General features: G+C 38.8%; 1 protein-coding gene across 1 annotated transcript in view; it reads right to left on the minus strand.

Moving 5' to 3' along the window:
- anapc1 (anaphase promoting complex subunit 1) overlaps positions 1–21005 on the minus strand; it is a 54167-nt gene that overhangs the window by 18487 nt on the left and 14675 nt on the right. Inside the window, exons 18-43 of the mRNA XM_053333265.1 lie at positions 19233–19288; positions 18612–18743; positions 18433–18507; positions 17021–17143; positions 16228–16397; positions 14824–14915; positions 14021–14169; positions 11896–11974; positions 11198–11234; positions 10862–10935; positions 10286–10464; positions 9540–9626; positions 9204–9343; positions 8755–8873; positions 8097–8227; positions 7643–7783; positions 4734–4886; positions 4546–4627; positions 3861–3952; positions 2867–3001; positions 2286–2368; positions 1755–1833; positions 1557–1631; positions 1416–1468; positions 1090–1237; positions 719–915 (exon numbers count right to left, since the gene is read on the minus strand). Of these exons, the coding sequence (XP_053189240.1) occupies positions 719–915; positions 1090–1237; positions 1416–1468; positions 1557–1631; positions 1755–1833; positions 2286–2368; positions 2867–3001; positions 3861–3952; positions 4546–4627; positions 4734–4886; positions 7643–7783; positions 8097–8227; positions 8755–8873; positions 9204–9343; positions 9540–9626; positions 10286–10464; positions 10862–10935; positions 11198–11234; positions 11896–11974; positions 14021–14169; positions 14824–14915; positions 16228–16397; positions 17021–17143; positions 18433–18507; positions 18612–18743; positions 19233–19288 (2881 nt within the window). The remainder of the gene's footprint in view (positions 1–718; positions 916–1089; positions 1238–1415; positions 1469–1556; positions 1632–1754; positions 1834–2285; positions 2369–2866; positions 3002–3860; positions 3953–4545; positions 4628–4733; positions 4887–7642; positions 7784–8096; positions 8228–8754; positions 8874–9203; positions 9344–9539; positions 9627–10285; positions 10465–10861; positions 10936–11197; positions 11235–11895; positions 11975–14020; positions 14170–14823; positions 14916–16227; positions 16398–17020; positions 17144–18432; positions 18508–18611; positions 18744–19232; positions 19289–21005) is intronic.

Consider the following 21005-nt stretch of genomic DNA (forward strand, 5'->3'; position numbering starts at 1 on the left):
ACATGAATTTGAGGTGGGGTTAAAGTTGGCAGCAGAATGAAAATCTTAAATTCAAGCTGAGTAGAGCTGATTAGCCAATTAATCAATTAACAAAAAATTAAACTGCAACTATTTTGACAATTGAATAATAGCTACTGTGATTTTTCAAAGAAAAAGGACACTCTGGTTTCAGCCTCTAAAATGTGAGAATTTGATGCTTTTGCTTGTCATATTTGACCGTAAATTAAAAATACTCAGGTTTTGACTGTTGGTCAGACTAAACAAGCACATTCAAGACATCACCATAGGGTCTGACAAATTGTGAATGCCACAAGTTCACAATTTTTGAACATTTTATATGCACAATGGTTTATCGATTTGGCCAATGTAAATCCTTGTACTTGATAACATTTAAGTATTATTAACGTGATCAACTAAATGAATGGTTAATCATTTATTAACATGGTTACTTATTTACTTTTTTTTTTTTTTTTACCAGTTTCAGTTGAAAACCAGCGTTGTGAGGATATTTTGGTCCTCACAACTTTAAAGGGCTATTTGATGGTTAAGACTTGGTTTTAAGGTTAAGGTAAGAATTCGGCTTAGGATAAAGGTTGAATTTAGGCATTTAGTCGTAATGGTTCGGGTAAGGGGCTAGGGAATGCATTATGTCAATGAGTGTCCTCACAATGGTATAAAGACAAATGTGTACGTGTCTGCATCTATGTTGGCATCTCACCTGCCCCCTCCTAGGAAAAGCAGACCCAGCGCCATGTGATGAGCCATGTGGAACCCGTAGTTCATTTCTCCACCGGTTCGCTTGTGGAAGAAGCGACAGAGCTGCAGGACTTTCAGGTTTCCAGTGCCGGACATCACCATGGACATCGCCAGCAGAATCATTGACAGACCAGTCTGCAGGTTGTAATAGCCCGTCTGCTTTGGGATCCAGCGCACATGTTGAACACATACAGCAGACAGATGGAAAATGGAAAACAAGGAAATCATTATCTGAAGTAGAAGTACACATTTTTCATGACTGACAATCTTGTGAAGTCATTCTAACAGCAGATCAAAGCACAAATCTAAATACACACATATGTAAACACTTACCACAGCTGCTGTACCGGAGAAGGACATGATCTTCATGAAGGTCCGTGCAAATTCATAAAGGCAGTCGAAGGCATCGGAATTGGCGGAGCCGGCAAAGCGCAAACCCAGTGCCATACAGGCCCCGGCTGTAATGTAGTCCTGAGCTTGGCTGAGAGAAACAAATCACATGACATGATCAGTCATTGTGGCGGCACACTGTGGAGAACAGCATTACAACAACTACAGGTAACATAAAGGAATAAGTTATGTTAAATTCCCTCAAAGTGGTGTGATAATCAAGCTTTAGCCCAGAATGTTTAATGCCAGATTTTGGCCTCAACACTCACGCCATTGTCTCCATGTTAATGTCTTCAGATGGGTCAAAAGTCCCTCTCATGATCTGAGTATAAAACAAATGACAAGGTTTCAGGAGCTGGTATGAATGTAAAACTCAAGATTTGTATGTGTGCCTGAGTGCAGTTTCTCACCTGAGGTATGTTACTTTTGACCCACTCGGTATTAGGGAGGATCTCATCCCACATGATAATACACCTAGCAAGAGTCTTCAGGAGCGAAGAAGGAAATAAGGAGGAGAAGAAAGGGAGCGGTAAGTAGAAGCAGACGGGTACACCGGATGAAGAAAAGATGGGGAAAATAATCTCACACATGGCTAGAGCTATACTAACCCTCAGCAGCAGAAACTCTGGTTTGATGAAATCCAGCAGGAACCAGGTGTCTGGAGGCTTCAGCCAATCAGCAATCGACCTAGTGGACAGAGTCAGAAAGCGATGAGGAGGTGTTAATACCCTCCTTCAACAACTTCTCCGCCTAAGACAGACGGCATCATATTAGCCTTGAAGCAGACAGGAACCTCTTGACCAATAACAGAAAGCTAAGACTTTTTCTTCTGCAGCGTAATGTAACAACAGGGTGGTGAGATTTTTAAATCAGGCAGGTTAGGATGCTCCGCTCGATGTTCACATTGACAAGAGATGGGTGAAAAGAAGAAACTGCACAACACTTAAGCCATATTTTAAAAACCTCATCACCAAGGTAGACGCTGCCTTATTGGCTGACTGCATAGCTGTGATGTTAGTTTGTTATTCATGAATGTATATTACCAGCTTAGAGGTGCCATATGTTATCTCCTAGAAATACAGCTGTTATGATAATTTGTTTTATGCTTCAGATGTTAAGTTATTGTGGCATTTTCTCACCTGTTGTTGGTCTTGAGGTAGATCATGGCAAGGGCCAGCGTGGCTCCTGGACACGTCACGTCCACATTTATAGTGTCTCCCTCCTGAAACAAACAGTGATGGCGTCTGAGTGAAAGATCAACTGTTGCTAAGCTAACATAACTAATTTCAATATGTGTGAAGATAGTTAAGGGCTGCAGTAACACTTGACGTGTGGATGTGTGCTTAATACTGGCGTAGCACAGCCGTTAGAATAAAACAAACATTAAGAATTATGCTATAATGTCTGTGACTGGTGCCATTTTGGTTGGTAGTGAAACTGTCAGGGCCAAGTTGGCACTGCTTGAGATCTCTGTCATGACAAAATCACATTAGCCAAGGTACACAGCCAGTAATAAACATGTCAAGGCACGTTAGTGTTAAGCAAGTTATTACACTGAAATGTTATTATTACAGTGTTGTGAAAAAGTTGCTTCACTTCAAGAAATGTGGAAGAGTTAAGAATCTCTAATTAAGTGAAAGTCAAACTTCAGATTTATTACAGTACAATCAAATAATATTAAAGGTACACGTAAAAAAAATATAGTAGTGTGTGCATCTACCTTGATCTGGTAGCTGGGGGACTTGTGTCTCTCTCTGTTGGCCCCGGCCTGAGCTCTGCGGTGGCCCCCCACCATGTATTGATACAACTGCTCAGGGACATTCAGGTCTGTCATCCCAATTAGGTTGCTGCCATGCTGCAAGGAGAGGAAGGGAGAAAGGACGGGCAAGGGAAGGAAGGAGGATGATGATGCAAAAAAATAAAAAAAATAAAAAATGGGGGCAGTAGAGAAAATAACGAGTGGGAAGAGGAAAGGACAGTGAAGAGGTGGAGGGACCAGTGCAGAGAAGGGAATAAAGGTGTGAGTGTTTGAGATGGGATTTAAGGGGAAGTCAGCGGAGATGACACAGAGATGGCAAATGTGAAAGATATATTAAGCGGAAAGAATAGCGGGAAATGATGAAGAATAATATAATTCCAATATGGAGGAAACAAGAGAGGGAAAAAAAGCCAAAAAAAAAAGAGACAAAGAGGTTATTGTTAATGTGTGTGAGAACTTGCTCTCTTCCTTTTTCTCAGTAGACTTGAAAACAAAGGATTGCTGAATGTATGATAATGACTTTAGTTTCTCATCTCCGATTACTTTTTTCATTTCAGATGTCACTTTTAATGAAAAGCCAACCTAACACACTTTAGTTACTATAAAAATGCTATTGAAAACACTATTACTGTGAATTCCTATCCAAAAGCAATGGCAGAATATATTACTACATTAAAATATATATATATCTTCATGGTAAATATCAGGTTTTGGGAGAAAGCATTGGTGTCTCTCTGGAGTTGCCATTCTTGCATAAACAACAAACTGATATTCATGGAGAAATCCAGAGGGAGAAAAAGGTTAAGACAACATATTCATACTGCACAAGAAATATTTTAAGTTCAACTGACAGTTTCTGGTATGAACCCCACCCACCTGAAACTTCCAGTGGGTTAAAACAACATTAGGATGTTTCTGTAAATGTCTCTGCAGGCTGTTTATTTATGTGACTTACCCCCAAACAGACCATGCCCAAGGCTAGTCCAGCAGCTAGTGAATAGGACTCTCTGTCTGTACAGTACTCCATCTCTGGACCAGGAGGTCGACCTGAAAGACACACACAGAAAAATATCATCTCCTGTCTTGATCCTACATAATCCAGGACTATGGACTTATTTCCCTCATCAATTTCAGCCTATTTTATTATATTTGACTGAGCACAAGCATCAAATAACAACGTATTAAGTTGCTCACAACGTTTTGCTGAATATGTGTAATTTAATCAAAGCAGTTTGAAATGAATGAAAAATAAAGGGAATGAGTGCTGCTCTATTACTGTTGTCGGTTTTCCCTGCATTGCCACTGGAAACTAAATCTTTTTCATAGACGGATCTGATATCAGAGAAAACCTCTAAACCAAAAATTGACCAATTCACAGTATTTTATGGCTTATTAAACTGAATTGGGAAGGGTGGAAAAAGACGGCAAATTAATGTGTGTGTGTGTTTGAGTTTGTGCTGCCGCCTTCGGTGAAGACTTATGAACAACAGCCTTACCGCTGACACAGGCTGTTTTCAGATATTAGACAGACGTGTTTAGTCATCACGTCTGAAAAACTTATACTCAATCCAGGTTTTGGATGGAAAAAGCATCACTTAGTGTCTCTGTCATGTGTCTGTCTCTTCCAAATAAAGACGCACCTATTTCAGACAGTAGGACTTCAGCGTTGTGTCTATGTCCTGTTCCCTGGTACACCAGCCCAATGCCAATTACAGCAGCAACCTGCAGAATACAACAGAAGAGAAGGAAACATTTACATTTTTTGGATTCATATTCGTAATATATATTATCTAATTGCACTGAAGGTATTTAGTAAACTCTCTCTTACCTGAACATTATGTGGTACATCCAGCTCAGTAGAGGTGGGTGGGAGAAGGGCAGGGATGTGTATACTAAGCAGGCGTGTGATAGACATGTCCATGGTGCCCAGTTTAGCTGAAGACACACCCAGTAAGAGCCCAATACTGGTCATCTCATGGCCCTGATGGAGCAACAGGGACAGAAAGATGGCAAATTGCACAAGAAAAAGAGTGAGCATTTTTGAAAGCTGAGATTTGAGGGAATTTCCCACGACTAAAATAATTTCTTCAAAGAATGGTCAGTTTTAGTAAAATGTAGACATCAAATTATATCAGACCATAAAGTTTGATGTGAGTCTCTGTGTGTGACGCAGAACACGACTTCCAATGTAATCAGCTCCAACTGTGGCTCTGAGGTATCTGAGGAGTCCAATCATCTTCCAACACCAGCACACCATGACTGGCAGCTTTAATTAGACCCCTGTGGTCACTGTGTGTGTATGTGTGTGTGTGTGTGGTGTGTGTAAAGTATATAAAATATGTATATAAAAATGGGAGTTTCTCTTTATAAAATGCTTCAGCAATAAGGGAAGCACACTAGGAAAGTAGACAATGGGCACACACAAACACATACACACACACTCACAGACACACACACACACACACACACACAAACACCTCCACATTCTCACTAAACCACTACTATACACATTTCTAATGAACTGATCCAAAGACATGTCAGTGTAATTTCTCTTTACAACGAGAATAGAAACCAACATCAAACCACCAGCTACAAACAGGCTCCACTGCCAACCACGCTCATCACGTTTACAGCTTTCATTCAGACAAAAGGGCGGCAGTTACACACAACTGTCTCATGTTTTACAGTCAGCTCAGCATTGTTTGCTGCTGTTTCTGTGAATCATTGTGTGTTATTGTGAGCTGCCCACATCTGCGTCCAATAGCTACTTTCCATGCATAAATCGTAATTGATGAATGAGGTAATTCTGATAGCATTGGGTGGTTATTTTAAATCACAGAATTTCAGCTGAACATAAAAAATATATTTTTTGGTGGAAATTATAATATAAGAATATATATATATAGAAGAATATTATATAAGTTAGCTTTGTGCCTTGAGAAACAAAATGATTATGGTTAACTATATAAAACAAGCTGATCCTTATGAGGCAAAAAAACACCTGAGACACATTTCAAAAACAACTTGCAGATTAAATACAATTTAAGAACCAAATTGCTTTTGAGGTGTCGGTTTTCTCAATGGATTTGGGTTCCCCAAATTGCAAGTATTTGAGAGCCTGTACGAGAACACTGTCTGACTACAGTACATCTCTCATTTATAGAGAAATGACTAACAAGGGAAGCTCTTTGATGTTAGTGAGCTGCAGCTTCAATTCACATCCTGATTCAAAACGGGAACTGAACCCAGTGGGGACACTCGTGTGGATTTTGATGCAGTGGTTCTTCTTAATCTTCACACACATCTCAATGCTAACTTTACTCTACTTGAACAAACTACAGCTACCATTTGGTTTGCAGCATCCTGTTTTTCTCACCTGAAAGTGGGAAGGACTCGCCTCATTTCTAAGTTCTCAGAGGGCAGAGTTTCGCTTTGACTCTCTACGAGTTTACGTCCCTCATTTAGTCATCTAGATAAAAATGTGTGTGTGTGTGTGTGTGTGTGTGTGTGTGTGTGTGTGTGTGCAACTTAATGAATGTAGATGGGCGTACGTCTGAGTAAACGGTATTTAAGGTCATATTTTGCGATTCTGTGTTAGTTTATGTGTGTGTTTGTGTGTGTGTGTGTGTGTGTGTGTGTGTAGAAGTAAGAAACAGTAATTTAGGCTACTGTCTACTGTAAACTGAGACTTAAAGTAGAAAAGTAATCATTAAAACCAAAATGTGTGTGGTCATGTAAGGTTGTAAATTAAAGGTGCAGTGTGTAAGATTTAGTGGCACATAAAGGAACCGCATTAGCAGAAATACCATAATACTGCAGTCATGTGTGAGCTCATTAAGATCATTATCAAAATTTTTGTTAAAAAAGTCAGAGCCTTCTCAGTTGCCGTCCCCACTCTCTGGAACTCACTCCCCAAATTCCTCTGTGACTGTACTGACCTCATCAAATTCAAATATCTCCTCATGACTCGCCTTTTCAAATCTGCTTTTAATGTTTGATGCTTTTTTATTTAGTTACTTCATCTCTGCATTGCTTTTATTAATTGTGTTTTCATTTATTTTGTATGGTTCTATTGTTTTAATTGTCTTTGATTCTGTGAAGCGTCTTTGAGTATTGTTAAAAGCATTCTATGTATCATTACTATTATTTTATTGTTATTATATACAGTAGAGATGTAGGAGGCTACATGTTACATTGGCCAATCTGCGTCGCCTCGGCTTGCTTTACGCACCAGGGCACAAGACCTTGGCATCACCCACATGAGAATGACCGCACAGAGGTACACTTTAAGGAGGAAACAGAAGGAGGAAGCATAGAACTACATGTGGAAGCTGATGTACAAGCACGGGGAAGCAGGGGCAGTAAACCGCCGAACCACATTACAAACCACACTACATTGCTTTTTCACCACAGTAGAAAAAAACCTTATTGCCACAGCCCTAATAATCCCATGAAAATAAGAATCATAGCATGTCAATCATGGGGCGGGTTAGGCTGCCATGTTGAAATGTTTCTACAGTAGCCCAGGATGGACAAACCAAACACTGGCTAGGGTAGTGGGAAAGGTTGCAATTTGCAACATCACCGTTAATGCTACTAAATCCTACACACTGGTCCTTTAAATGTGCATTTTGAAACTTAAAGACACAGTGTGGGAATAAGCATGGGAAGCATGGGAATAAACAATGCCATAATTCCTGCACACGTATGCTTTTATGTGCATGTGCTTGTGTGTACCTTAGTGAGGTAGTCGTGTATGTTGAGCGTGGCTAGTTTGGTGAGGTGTCCATTCAGACCCAGGGCCATAAGGAAGCCTGCATACTCATTGGCCAGCTCTGGACTCTTTGGCTTGTTGTAGGCTATCCAGGCTGAGTCCACCTTAAAAAGAAAGTCACGTTTATTTGCACAAGACTTTGTTTACTGCAGAAGAGTGAGAAAGTTTATAATGCAAAAACTGGCAATAGAATTTCTATGAATACATTTTAAAACCTTTTAAGGGATCATAAAGGCCAACTTTTATTGTATACAAGTGGAAATTTCAGCCTGATAGTGTCACAAAAATATTTGAGTTTATTATGAGGATTATGAGTATCCACAGCAAATTGAAATCCAGCAGGGAAGCCTGCAGAGGCAAGTTAATCACCAGCTGTAGGTATGCAAAAATAGCAGGTAGTAAAAAGCTGTGACCGACCTGTGAAGCAGGAGCTATTTTAAGTCCAGCTGCTACACCATTATGGAAGCTGGGCCAGCTGGTCATGTTGGGAGGAACATCGATGTTCCCGCTGTTCAGATCCACCATGGTATTCCTAGGAGGGCCGCGACCTGGGGCAGAAATATAAAAACACATAGTGATTTTAAAAAAGCTTTACCATCAAGATTTTTCTGATGAAACAAACATAATTATGATAACATCAACATAAAGAATGCCTGAGTTTCTTCTAGAGAAGAGACTAAAACCTCAACGTATTGCAGCAACTTATGCCTTTTTTTCAACACTAGTAGTTTAATATAAGGTAGTATTCCTGGGAAGATATCAATTTGTAAAATTAATAAACAATATAAATTTAATGACCCGCGAATATGGAGTGAGGTACACGTGTGGGTGAGAATGTGAATATTTCAGCATTACCATATTAAGAAAAGAAGAGAATATCCAAAGTAAAAACAGAGGTTCAGATAATGCAATGAAATTCTTACTTTGCTGCCCTCCTTGCACTCAACAAAAATATATTAGAAAATAATTAAATTTAATAAAAAAAAAAAAATAGACTAATAATAATAATACATTTTATTTGATGGCGCCTTTCAAGTCACCCAAGGTCACCTTACAGAGAATTGACTAAGAATACCTGTCAGGTTGAGCTTTGGGACAGGTAAAGGTTCAGTTGGTACAGGGTGATAGGAGAAGAGAGTGAATAGGCCTCTGCCAACTGGGAGAGCCATGGTCCTCTGACACAACTGCAGGAGTCTGGGGAGAAAAAACGTGGACAAAAAGAAAGAGAGAGCAGGAAATTAAACTAATAAAAACACAAAAAACGTTCAATTTATAGTTGACTGGAGAGCTACCATCTTTGCTTGCAGTCAGCATCTAATGACGTGTCAATGTTAAAAAATAGCTCAGAAAGGGTAGACATTAAAAAAGGGAGCAATGAGAAATATGGACTGATTTGAAAAGGTTCAAAGAAGAGACAAAAATCTCAAGGAAAGGCAACAGAGGACAGACAAATAAACTGGATATGTCTTTTGCCGTCTGTGAGCATCTATGTTATGACATTTAGGACACACAAGTTATACTCACTTGTTTTCTTTCTCCTCTATGTATTCATGGTCAGAAACCTCCGGTAGATGAACAACACTGACCCGCACAGGCCTGGAGCTCTGCAGGAGCCTCCTGACCTCCTGGACCCTAAGATCCTGACTCCAGATCAGTCCTGTGACCTGGAGAGTAGAGAGACAGGGCATGGATATCCAAATTTCTCTCTGCAACTCCTGTTGAGTACCTTTGGTGGTTTTTACCTTAAACAGCTCACATTTTTTGTAATATCAAACATTCCCGTTTCAACAACAAGGAGGTTAGAAAAGATCATCTTTGGAGTGAACACTGGTCATTAATGTAAGGTAGGGAGTCTGGTACCTCCTGGATTATGTCGGACATCCCATCTTCCTCCTCATCTGCTTCTGTAGTCGCAGGAGGCTCCAGTGACAGACCTGAGCCTACAGACTGAAGACACACAAACACACACATTCACTCACCAATAAGTCGCATAATCAACACATGAATGGAAATCAGCATCAATTTAATTTAAAGATTAAGAAGTTTTATCTCAATAATTGTATTGGTTTAAGATATAGTCCAAAGACGCATATTCACTGTATGGAGGAAAAAAGACTAGTACGGCATACTCAAAAGAAAAACTCAAACTCAAAAAACGTTTTTGCCATATGACTTGTACATGCATTATTAATGTAGCGAGTTACATTTATCTATAAAGCATCTCCAAAGACCGCAGTTTAAGATTTTTTGTTTGACCTGTGCTTGTCATATTGGTTCTGAATTTGATTATGTTATGCAAAAACAGAAGGATGTAGAGAAAAAGATCCACAAGCTCTTACAGATGTTGCGGGGGATTTGTTGAATTCTTCGCAAATGAATCCTGCGTGCTATGCACATCGGCCACATTAACAAATGATTCACAGCATTTTATTTACTAACCCCTATTTTACCTCGAAAGACCATTGAGGACGAATCCTCATTTACGATGATGCGGAGAAACATTAACAACAACACAACACAATTTTAAAGACAGCTGAGATTAAACAGTGTGTGTACCCTGGTCTCACTTTTATTAACAGGCTTGTGTTGACTAATTACACACTCACAGCTTTACTCTTGGCAAGGGTCATCTTGTGGGCTTGTTTGGTCAAGTCCTGTCGTCCAATCAGCAGACAGACCTCTTCCGACCAATCAGAACACGGCTGTTCTCGGCAACGGTAGATGGCCTCTCTGAGGGGCAGAGCAACACCAAACGGGACTGACTCCAGGTCCTTCAGAGTGAAACCTAAACCAGTGAAAAGAGAGGGACGTTTTTTTTTCCTCTGGTCAAACAAGAAGCTGCGACTTCATTAAAGGCAGAGAAGACAGGTTGAACTTCACATTAGAGACCAAACACAACACAACATAAAAAGTAGACAATCAGCAGTCTCGATATGTTGTTAACATCTTTTACACACGTCGTCAAATAACTGTCAAATAATTGAAACATTGAAAACTGTTTCATGACGCATTTACTTGATACTAAAAAGTGCCCAGACGTGGATGGAACCTCAGACTGTAGCTTCACTAGACAGGTGTGTAAATCTGCATTCAAGTGTGGTACCGAAAAAGAGGATATGGCCTCCGCACAACTTCCTCTGTATATATAGCAGCAAAAAAAAACCCAGATCTGTTTGTCTTACCTTCTGAGGTGAGCCAGACAACCAGCTGCTCAGCCAGACTCTCACCGGAAACCTTAACCTTCACACTACTCTGTCTAGAATAAATAAACAAAAAATTAGTAATTTAAAAAACAATACTTGTACAATAATAGTGGCTTAAAAACATATTCTATTTCATATTTGCATGCTTTTTAAAATGATGTGCAATATACGCACACAAATAAACGCTAGGCTTCTCATTTACTATAATCTTCAAAAACATACAGTATGATACATAGCTAATCCTCTCACTGTAGCTGATCACATTTTTTTTCACAATCAGGCTGAAAGAAATGTCATTGCTGTGAGCTGAATTACCTTCTGTAGTGCGGCTCACTGACATGAGACTTTTGGCCTGAGAAAGGAAAGGATAACGGAGAGATTAAGGACAAGAGGGCAATGGGTTCATCAATTTGTTCTCTTATTTGTGTGATCCTGAATCATGCTTGTCAGATGTTCACACCTCTTGAAGGAAACTGTGCTTTATTCCAGCCTTTTTCAAACCTACACTAATTAAAAGAATGGGCACTAAAGGGAGGTGTTAAATCAAGATGACATTTGTTCCTGATGAGAGGAGGGATGCATTCATGTGGGATGACATCTGCTGTTGTTCGGTTTTGTTTGGCCACTGAAAAATGCCAACACAGAGATGGATGCTCTCAAACCGCCTACAAAGTCAATGTCCAATTCTGTGTTAGTGGAAAAACAGCTGATCAAATACCTGCAGCGACTGCTGTCACCTCGACACTGTGTTGGGTTGTTTTTGTCGAAGCAAAAACAAATAGAGGAAATCAGGTGACATGCAAACCTGCGTCACTTGCTTTTCTCTTTTCATGTCACTGGGCCCTGAAGCAGGGAACTACAGGACTGGCAGGTAATAAGGGCTGGATGTCAATAAATGTTAACATGCACACACACACACAAATACAGTCAAAGGGCTCAGTCAGAAACACACAGTCCAGCAGTAATATAATCTTTAAAGCTGGTCACAAAAAGACACCAAAAATTACACATACCCGCGGAGAGTTTGACCAGGTACTTTGAGACATCTGTCGAAGTGGCATTTTCATCTCCAATGATGTAGAGAGCATAACTCTGAAAAGATGAATACAGAGGATTAAAAAGCAGAATTTGCATCATTTTTATATATTTAACTTAATAACATGAAAGTTACATCTATTTTCCTAAATGGATTTTTGGAATTACATTAAAATGTTCATATTTTCTAAATATGAACGTGGTGTTCATGTTTTTTTCAGAAATGTTAAAGTGATTAAGCGCAGGTTCATGGAAAGTGCGGACAACGAAAAAGTTGAACATCGGAACTAAACGTCACGTATTTAAGACGCAGGAGAGAAAGTGGAGGGAGAGTTTCAACTGAAAACCAAAAAACGAAATGTCTGGCGGACTGAGTGAGACACAAAGTTTATTTAACTTGATTTTAGAATTATAGAGAGGAACCAGAAGTACAGCCCAATAACCATTTCTACCATAATAGCATTCCTGTTGCAGATTCTGGCAGACATTTCATCCACAACAATATGAACCACAAGAGTGTTCAGAGAAACTGTATGACGTCTAAAACAAAGGCTAAAGCTAGTATGTGTTTACATCATACTGTACATGCAAACACAGACCGTAGCCTTACATGAGGGCTTGTCTGTTTGTATCCCTCGTCAGTCTGTCTAGACTTCCTTCACAGTGCCACTTCAGCCAAGTTAATATCATCCAGCTGTCAACAGTTGTAGATCTGCAGTTTCAGCCCAAATTACACCATCTACAGGCAAAAAAAGCTAACAGTGGCAACAGACTAAATACTATCTTTGGTACTTCAAATCCTAAAAAGGGCATAATGTGCACATTTCCACATCTGTATTTATATTCTGGAGCTTTACTGGAATAACTTGCATCCTTTACAGTTAAAAAAAAACCCTGGCCCAATCTGAAACACATCATTTTAGCCCGTGTCTTTAAGGACCCCCTTCCTATGAGCCTACTCTGTTCTAATAATGGGATCTGAGCTTCATGAAGGTCATTTCTAGCCATCTAAAAACTGTTTTAACCTGGACCAGACCTCTACATTTCCTGCCAGCATCTCTGAATTGTTCGGTGATTCAAACAGAATAAACAAAGTGAAACAAAGACTTCTGGTTCTCTTAGTCTGTCGGTCTGTCTGTCTTATTGCCGTCATCACTTCCGTCATCCTCCGTGGGAAACAATGGCAACACGAGACTTGTTTTTCCTTCCTCGATAAGCGAAGGTTGATTCCATCAACGCTACATACACATGCATGTACAGCTCTCCATCTATACCATGGCGTAATTGCTCTTCATGTACAGAAAAAGAATCACAGACATGCTGCACAAATAGATTATCTGACTGTGTCTCAATCAAAGCTGAACTCGTTATCCTCAGTGTCTCTCTCAGTCATTCACACACACTTATTTATCAGAAAGCCTCTGAGGAGGTGGAAAAATCAAGTTTAAAATTATTCGACAGAACATGACAAAGTTAAAAACATAGCAAAATGTAAGTCTTCACTACCCTGTACCATCATCACCACACACAAGCCAGAGAAATGCCCCTAAAATAAACTGCTCATTAATTATCACTACTGTATATGCTAATGCTATTTAAGGACCATGAAAGTATGGCTGCGTATTATTATTCTAGCAGCTAGAAAGCCTTGGGGTCTCTTTTTATTTTAGTCCTCCTGTGTTCAAATAGTAAACAAGTATGTTTTTGCGGAGCTGATTCACCAAAAAAGCAAACTAGTCTATACAGAGTCTAGACTGGTTTGTCACAATCCACTTTAAAAACAACCATACTCGTGGTCTGGTTGTCAAAGGCAAACACTGCGTATTTGCAACGTCCCAAAAATTGCAGCTGGGGAGATTTGTTGAATGTGCTCCCCCTTGATCTGTAACCATGATATCTGTCTGCCTTTAGTAAAATACCAAAAAAACAAAAAACAAACAGCAGTTGTTTTAACCACAGGATGCATATTGCACATTTAAAAGGGTGGAAATAGAAACTCTTTATATGAAGAGGTGAATACCTGTTACTAGCACTATGGGTAAATAAAAGTCAAATAAAGATAGAACAAACACTTTATCCTTTAAAAAGTATTGTTGTTCATACCAGAACCAGCAGCCTGGTCCTCCAACAGATGTTGGGCAGGCAGGGGAAAGGTGGGTTCTCCTGTCCTCTCAGACAGCTACTGAGCCAGCTGAACACACAGGGAGGCTCTGCTCGCAGGAAGGATGGACGCTGCATCTTATCAATCAGAGCTGAGGATGAGAGGAGAGGTGAAACAGGGAAGTAAAGTAAATGTCATTTTTAAATAACTATCAAAGAAAATAGCCTTGCAATAAATATTATCTCATAGTGAGACAGCTCTAGATTTCACTGAGACTATCAGCGATACTAAATTCACTTAATTATCACTTTTGAAGATTTACTTTGTGTAATTAAGCCATAAGTGTGTGGTAGTGGCACTCTACTTACGAGCAGTTCATAGCAGTTTCATTCAAGCTTCATGTTATTTTGTCCGCAAGCTACACTAGCTAAATCAATTAGCTACAGAGATGGCCAAAGTACCAAAAACACCTATAGATATATATCAGTTAAATCCATTTTTTCCTAACATCTACATCTGACAAAGAGGAACAGCGGACACAAGTGGAACTTGTTTGACAACCTTAATAAAACACCTGGAACAGTGTTGTCAACAACCGAAGAATTATGAGCTTCACAAAGATACTGTAGGGCTACCATAAAGGATTTCTTATGTAAGGTGATATTTTACTCTTATATATAAGGAACAAAATGGACCGTAGAGCTGGTCTTTATCAGCAGCAGCCCATCCGACCCCGTCTGCTCCACTACATGTCTAGTCTGTTTCCTGGTTTGATACCATTATTAGAACATTAAATGGGCCGTACCCTGGTCTATGAGGCAGCTCTCAGTGAAGCCACTAATTAATGAAGGGTAGTCTCTCCAGTACAGATCCACATACTCTTCCAATTGTAGGTCTCTGCAAACAAAACAAGACAATTATGATGTATATATATCTCAATATTTCTGTATAGGAATGACTCAACGTACGTGTACATATATAACACCACTGTAAGAGACATTTGAAAAGGCTGATTAGGGCAGCAGAAAAGTAAATCACCAGTCTTTTTATATAACAGTGAAGATTTCTACAGTGTTAGAGGGTCTGAGGGTGGACTTTTCTTCTTTTAACTCCACCACAGTGAAGATTACCACGAGGCGTGACGGCAAAGTTTCAAAATTGTTTTATCACCAAGTTAAAATGGCTCCACATTCTCAGAGAGCCTGTGTGGCATTTAACTTGTTTTTAGAGCAGTAATTAAACACATACTCGCTCAACAGCTGTGAGTCATTAGCATTCTGCTTAACATCAGACAATCAATAGTTTTTAATCCCTGTACCAAACGCTCACACCCACACCATTTTCAGCTGTGCATGCGTGGGCATGTGTGTGTTATACACTGTGATAAATTATGACATAAACATTTCTATATCTTTTCCAATCCAAGCAAAACACTCAAAATCTAACAGGGAATTTATATTTGTTGCGGTACTAAGTGCAGATATAATCACCTAATTATAAAAAAAAGAACATGATATATTGTATACTATGCTGCCAAAATTAAATTAGTAAAACTATTATTTATTATAATTACAAAATGATAAAAAATGTTATCACTCCTGAACAATGTGTAATAAAAATACATTTGGATGATAAATGTAGTAATCACCTGTTCGCCCGATAAAGCAAAGAGTGTAAAAATTTGCACCACACTTCTCAACAGCCCACATAAAATAAAACCAACACAGACCAATTACTCTGAAGAGCGCTTCACTCTCCCACTTCACCTTTTTCTATTATTGTCATTGTCACCAATCACAGTGGTCACTTGACAACATGTTGAAGTTTATTTCTCTGTACACAAGAGCACTGATTACACACACAAGCTTTCACTGAAAACAATGAGGTGTCTTCTGATGGTTAAATGTAGTTGGTGGAAAAGTGGAACAGGTTTTGTATGTTCTGATAAACACGGCTCATGTCTCTTCTCCGTTTTGTTATGTTTCTGTAATAAAGTACGGCTTTTTCTGCCATTTCATGTTCCTTCAGTTCTATGTGAGCATGGCTTTACTTCTCATATCAATTCATAAAATACAGTAAATAGTAAGAACACACTCTACTCACCTGGCTGGCCACATACCATTTAGTTTTCCTGTAGTGTAAATATTCAAACCACACACACGCACACGCACACACACACACACACATACACACACACACACACGATTACCTGGCCAGCTGCTGCAACAGACAGACCAGAGCTGAGGCTCTCCCTCTCTGCAGCTCATCCAGCTGCAGCTCCTGATAGAGCAGATGGAGAACATAGAAAAGAGCAGGGATGTGTGGGAAGAGAGGAGCTGAACTGTCCAACTTCAGAGAAGGACAAGACGGAGAAGATACCTAGAATAACAAGACAGAAAAAAAAGAGAAGAAACTTTAAAATAGCAAATGCAAAAGATAAATAGTGGCATACAGAATAGCTAAAAGAGAGGAGATACTGTAATTTGACTGTAGTGCAGTAAGCTTAATTGAAAATATATTCAACAACACAATCAAGATGACTAAAATGACAATACTCCACTAAAGGTTTTCACTGAGACTTATGCTCCTGGAAAAGCCTGTGAATTAATATTTAAATAAACAGGAGACAAAACTCCATCACAGCTGTCTGAATTTTGTTTTTAGCAGAAGATCAGATGACTAGCGTGGGTGTTTTTTCCGCTCAAAGAAAGAACTACTGTTCTACAACCACATGAACAAATTACTATGAAGGAAAAGCATTCAAAAAATTTTAATAAACATTATTGTATAATTAATTTCCTGCAGTTCCGATTTCCTTTTTGGCCACAAATCCCATAAATCTAAAAAAAGATTTATGATTTATTTCTGCAAAATCATTATTTGGAGGTTAAATAATAGTATTGACCTAATCTATAGTAAATATCTATTCCATCAAGATCTTACAAAGTATGAAAAACTGCATTGAAACTGTGTGCATGTATGAATCCACCAGATATACATACAGAGGACAGGCCCTCTCGATCAGTGGTGACACTTGTGTTGGAGCCACTGGAGTCCACTGGACCACAGACCGACTGGGAATTCATCTGACGGTGGTAATGAGACCCCAGCAAATAATCCCAGTCCTAGAGAGAGAGGGGACAGACGTGAGAGCTAGTAAGAAAGGTTGAGTCTCTGACCTAACATACATAACACATAAGTACATTTAAATTAAATTAATAAATATATGCAGTAAAATGATATCCAAGAAAAGATATTGTTTAGGTGCAATATTGTTTACATTATACATTCAGGTCTATTTTGTGTATTAATTTCAGCTGCAAAATCAACCGATCATGTAGAATATATCTGATATCAGGTTTCTAATGGAGACATTTAACTTTCCCTCACACATTTACACACACAGGTGACAGGAGGACAGGGTCAACACCATGTTTCAGTTTAATATGACTCATGCAGATCCTCAAGTCAAACACACACACACACTGAACAACTAGCAAAGCACATACTCAGCCTCCAGCTGAATGACATTTGATAAAAATGTTACACAAACATAGATTATTTAACAACCCTCCACTTAAATTGGGAATATCTTTAAAAAGTTTGTTTGGGACTATAGGACTGGTCATTTTCTCCGTTGCGTCACAGGCTTTTTTAAGGACATACATGGAAACTCTCCACCGGGTTAAACAGGGTTTGTCTACAGCTCTGGGCCTTACATGACTGTTAGGAGGACCATTTTTGGTGATTTTTTCTTACAAAGTGGTAAATTATGAAAGTCAAATGGTTTCTCTGACTGGTTTCCCTCACCATGTGGACAGGACAGCAACATCTGTGTAGCCATATTAAATGTTCACTTTTTATCTTAGGGAACTCCTCCAACCACAAAATGTGTTGCTGGCATTAATACTTCTCCCAAACTGGGCTGCATATACTGGTGACAACAAACTTCTAACTTGTGAAAAGTTAAATGATTTCCAGGTTTCTCCCAAAATCTTATATATTTTTATATCACAATTTAACGTCTTGGTGACCTTATTTTTATGCCATTATAAATAATTGCTTTCATTTTTATGACCTTAAGAGCATCTAGATAAAGGAGCTGAGATAATGAAGAATCAACAATGAGGAATGAAGGAAATTTTAGGAATGTTTTCTTGGTGTGGAAATCTGTATTCAAATCTAATTACTTTTCAAAATGCTTTCCAAAAGCTGTTTTAGGTTTGAGTTTCTATCATCTTTGACGCCCACTATCATTATAAAGCATTCCTTCTTATTGAGTTTGCTCCAAATTAAATGCTGCACACACATATGATATCCTTCAGAGAGTGTGTGAGCCTACAGCGTGTCCTAAACTAGGAAAGAAAAAATGCAGAATGGCGCCAATTGTGAAACAAACATCATGACAGATCACCTCATCAGAGCCTCCGTCAGAGGGACGAGCTTTCTTGGCAGCAATCACTGGAGAGAGAGGCACTTCAAAATGCAGCTAGAAAGGACACAGAGCAAGGTCACGACACATAACCTAGTAATCAAAGTTAAAATAAGATTTTGCAGGTTTAGAGTAGAAAAACATTTCTATAGCAGGCTCACATTTCGTGTCCAGGTCAGGCGGTCCGTGTTGTAACCCATCAGCGACATAAAACAGGTGACAAACAAGTTCCACTCTGCATGGGCACTGGGACCACCGGGGGCGTTGTAGATATTATACCACTTCACCAAAACCTGCATAATGACATGATTATAAGATAATATATTCACTACTAGCTGGAAAGACCTTGAAATATTTGTTTTGAAAATGTACTGTGACCACAATGAATGAATTGACAATGAATTATCACCAAATTACCAACATTTATATTGATTTAGATTTATGTTTGGGTAGTAATAATGTATATGGAGATAAATGTCCAATGATAAATGAATTAAGGAAGAGTTTTGTTGTAGTGTTGGTTCTCTGAGTGCAGAGTCTCTCGCTACATCATACACTGAAATAATCACTCCATCAGTGCATGAATACTTAAAACACACCAGTGTGCCCAGTTCTGCACCAACAGTTACCCATAAAGCACCTTAACTGGAATCGCATTATTAACTAATGAATAACGTCATGTGTGAAAATGGTGTTTGATGAACCCTGAGATTTGGCCCGGTTAGCCAGTGTCAAGTTTTAAGGTTTTAATGACATCCAAATCAGCCGTCACTTCCACAAACCTTCATGGCGGCTTCTTTGGGCAGGATGAAGCGAATCGCCTGAAGACACTTCCTCACTGAAAGATATCAGAGACAAAAAGGAAAAGGCAGAAAATAAAGTGAATAAAGAGACATTTTGAGAGATATTAGAAAGCACATTTTTTAGCAACATAGATGGCTTCTCTGGAAACTGATAAAGAGGCAAAATCATTTCTGGAAAATGCATGAATTCTGGATGAGAGACTATGTTACTACGCTCATATTTTCACTATAAATTTAGAAATGGAAACACTTAAACTCATATTTCATACATTGTAATATGAATATGTGAATATTTAAATGTTTTTATGTATATTTTGTGATCCTACCCTTCTCATGATAATATTCAGCTTTAACCCTCTAAAGCGGAAAACAAAGGGGAAAGGAAATTAAAAAAAGAAGTACCACTACAACAGTAATTAGTGTTCCTGTGTCCCCTAACAACTCTGACCAGACAGATTCCTAATCAACGTCACCAGGATATCTTAATTGGACATCCGGAGTGGTAAAGGTCAAGGAAGAGGTGGATAAATGCCATTTCATTAGAGGTAGAAAGCCTCGTCTGAAGGATCGATTAATAAATAATGGCGAGCAACTCGTGGCAAAATCACAAAGGGAGGCACACCCGAGGTACACAGAGTAATACACGCTGAAGGCCTTTTTAAAAAAACACAAAAGATGAGCTTCAACAAAAGGTAGAAGAGATTAAGAAACTTCATGGTCATGGTCAGGATAGATGTTAAGTTGTCATTCAAACCAAGGACCAATTAGTTGTAATAATCAGGTAAGAAAAGACACACCTATGCTTTAATTAGCTAGAAAATAAAACAGATTAGTAGTGTATATTAATTAGCAAGTGTTTATTCTTAGCTATTTTTTTGCTTGTGAAACATAAAACATAAAACCAAAAGATTCACAAGTCATTTCCTGAAAAATCCTGACATGTCCAAATGTTTAGGAAGAGAGTAAAAGTCAGAATCTGCTCAGTTATAAACCTGATAATGATGTTTTTAAACCCATTTTCTTTTCATTTCTTTTCTTTTTTGGCCACTTGAGGGCAGTGCAAAAACCATAAACTGTGCTGTAAACACATATTCAGAGCGGTGACAATAAGTCAATTAATCTATTAGTTGCCAACTATTTTAATGACTAATTTATTGCTGAATATGTTTTGTTGCTGAATATCTTTAGGTTGTGGACTATTTGATGGGAAGTTTGGGGGGGGGGGGGCGTTTTTAGGGTTTTGGGGGGAAAAACATCTTCGTTGTCTTTTTTCTATCAGATCAACAGACCAAAATCCAAAGATAATCTGTATTCTATTATATATGTGTGATAGAAAAAAAAGCTTCAGATCTTCACATTTGAGAAAAAAAAACATGACTACCTCGCCACACAGGAACTAAACTGACTTGGTCATTTTTCAAGAGGGGAGATGGCATCAGCAGTTCGCTCGATAACGACAAAGAGGGTGAATCACATTTGACTCAGAAAAAAGCAGCAGAGATGCTTCCAAGCATTAATAAATGAATGGGAATTTAAGCATTAACAGCTTTTTATTTTGTTTTTTTGAGAGATGTTATTGGCTTTGTAGCTGAACAGGCCTTTAAAATGTAAGTGACCAACTTGGACATGAAGGTCATGATCCTCAGCACAAATAAAGAGGTGCATGTATGAGATAACATACTAATAAAAGATATAATTATGAATCTAAAAATAAGCACATTACTTAAGCAGTATACTCTGGTGCAGTGGGCT

The sequence above is a fragment of the Scomber japonicus genome, chromosome 14 (assembly GCF_027409825.1).
Source record: "Scomber japonicus isolate fScoJap1 chromosome 14, fScoJap1.pri, whole genome shotgun sequence".
Lineage (NCBI taxonomy): Eukaryota > Metazoa > Chordata > Actinopteri > Scombriformes > Scombridae > Scomber > Scomber japonicus.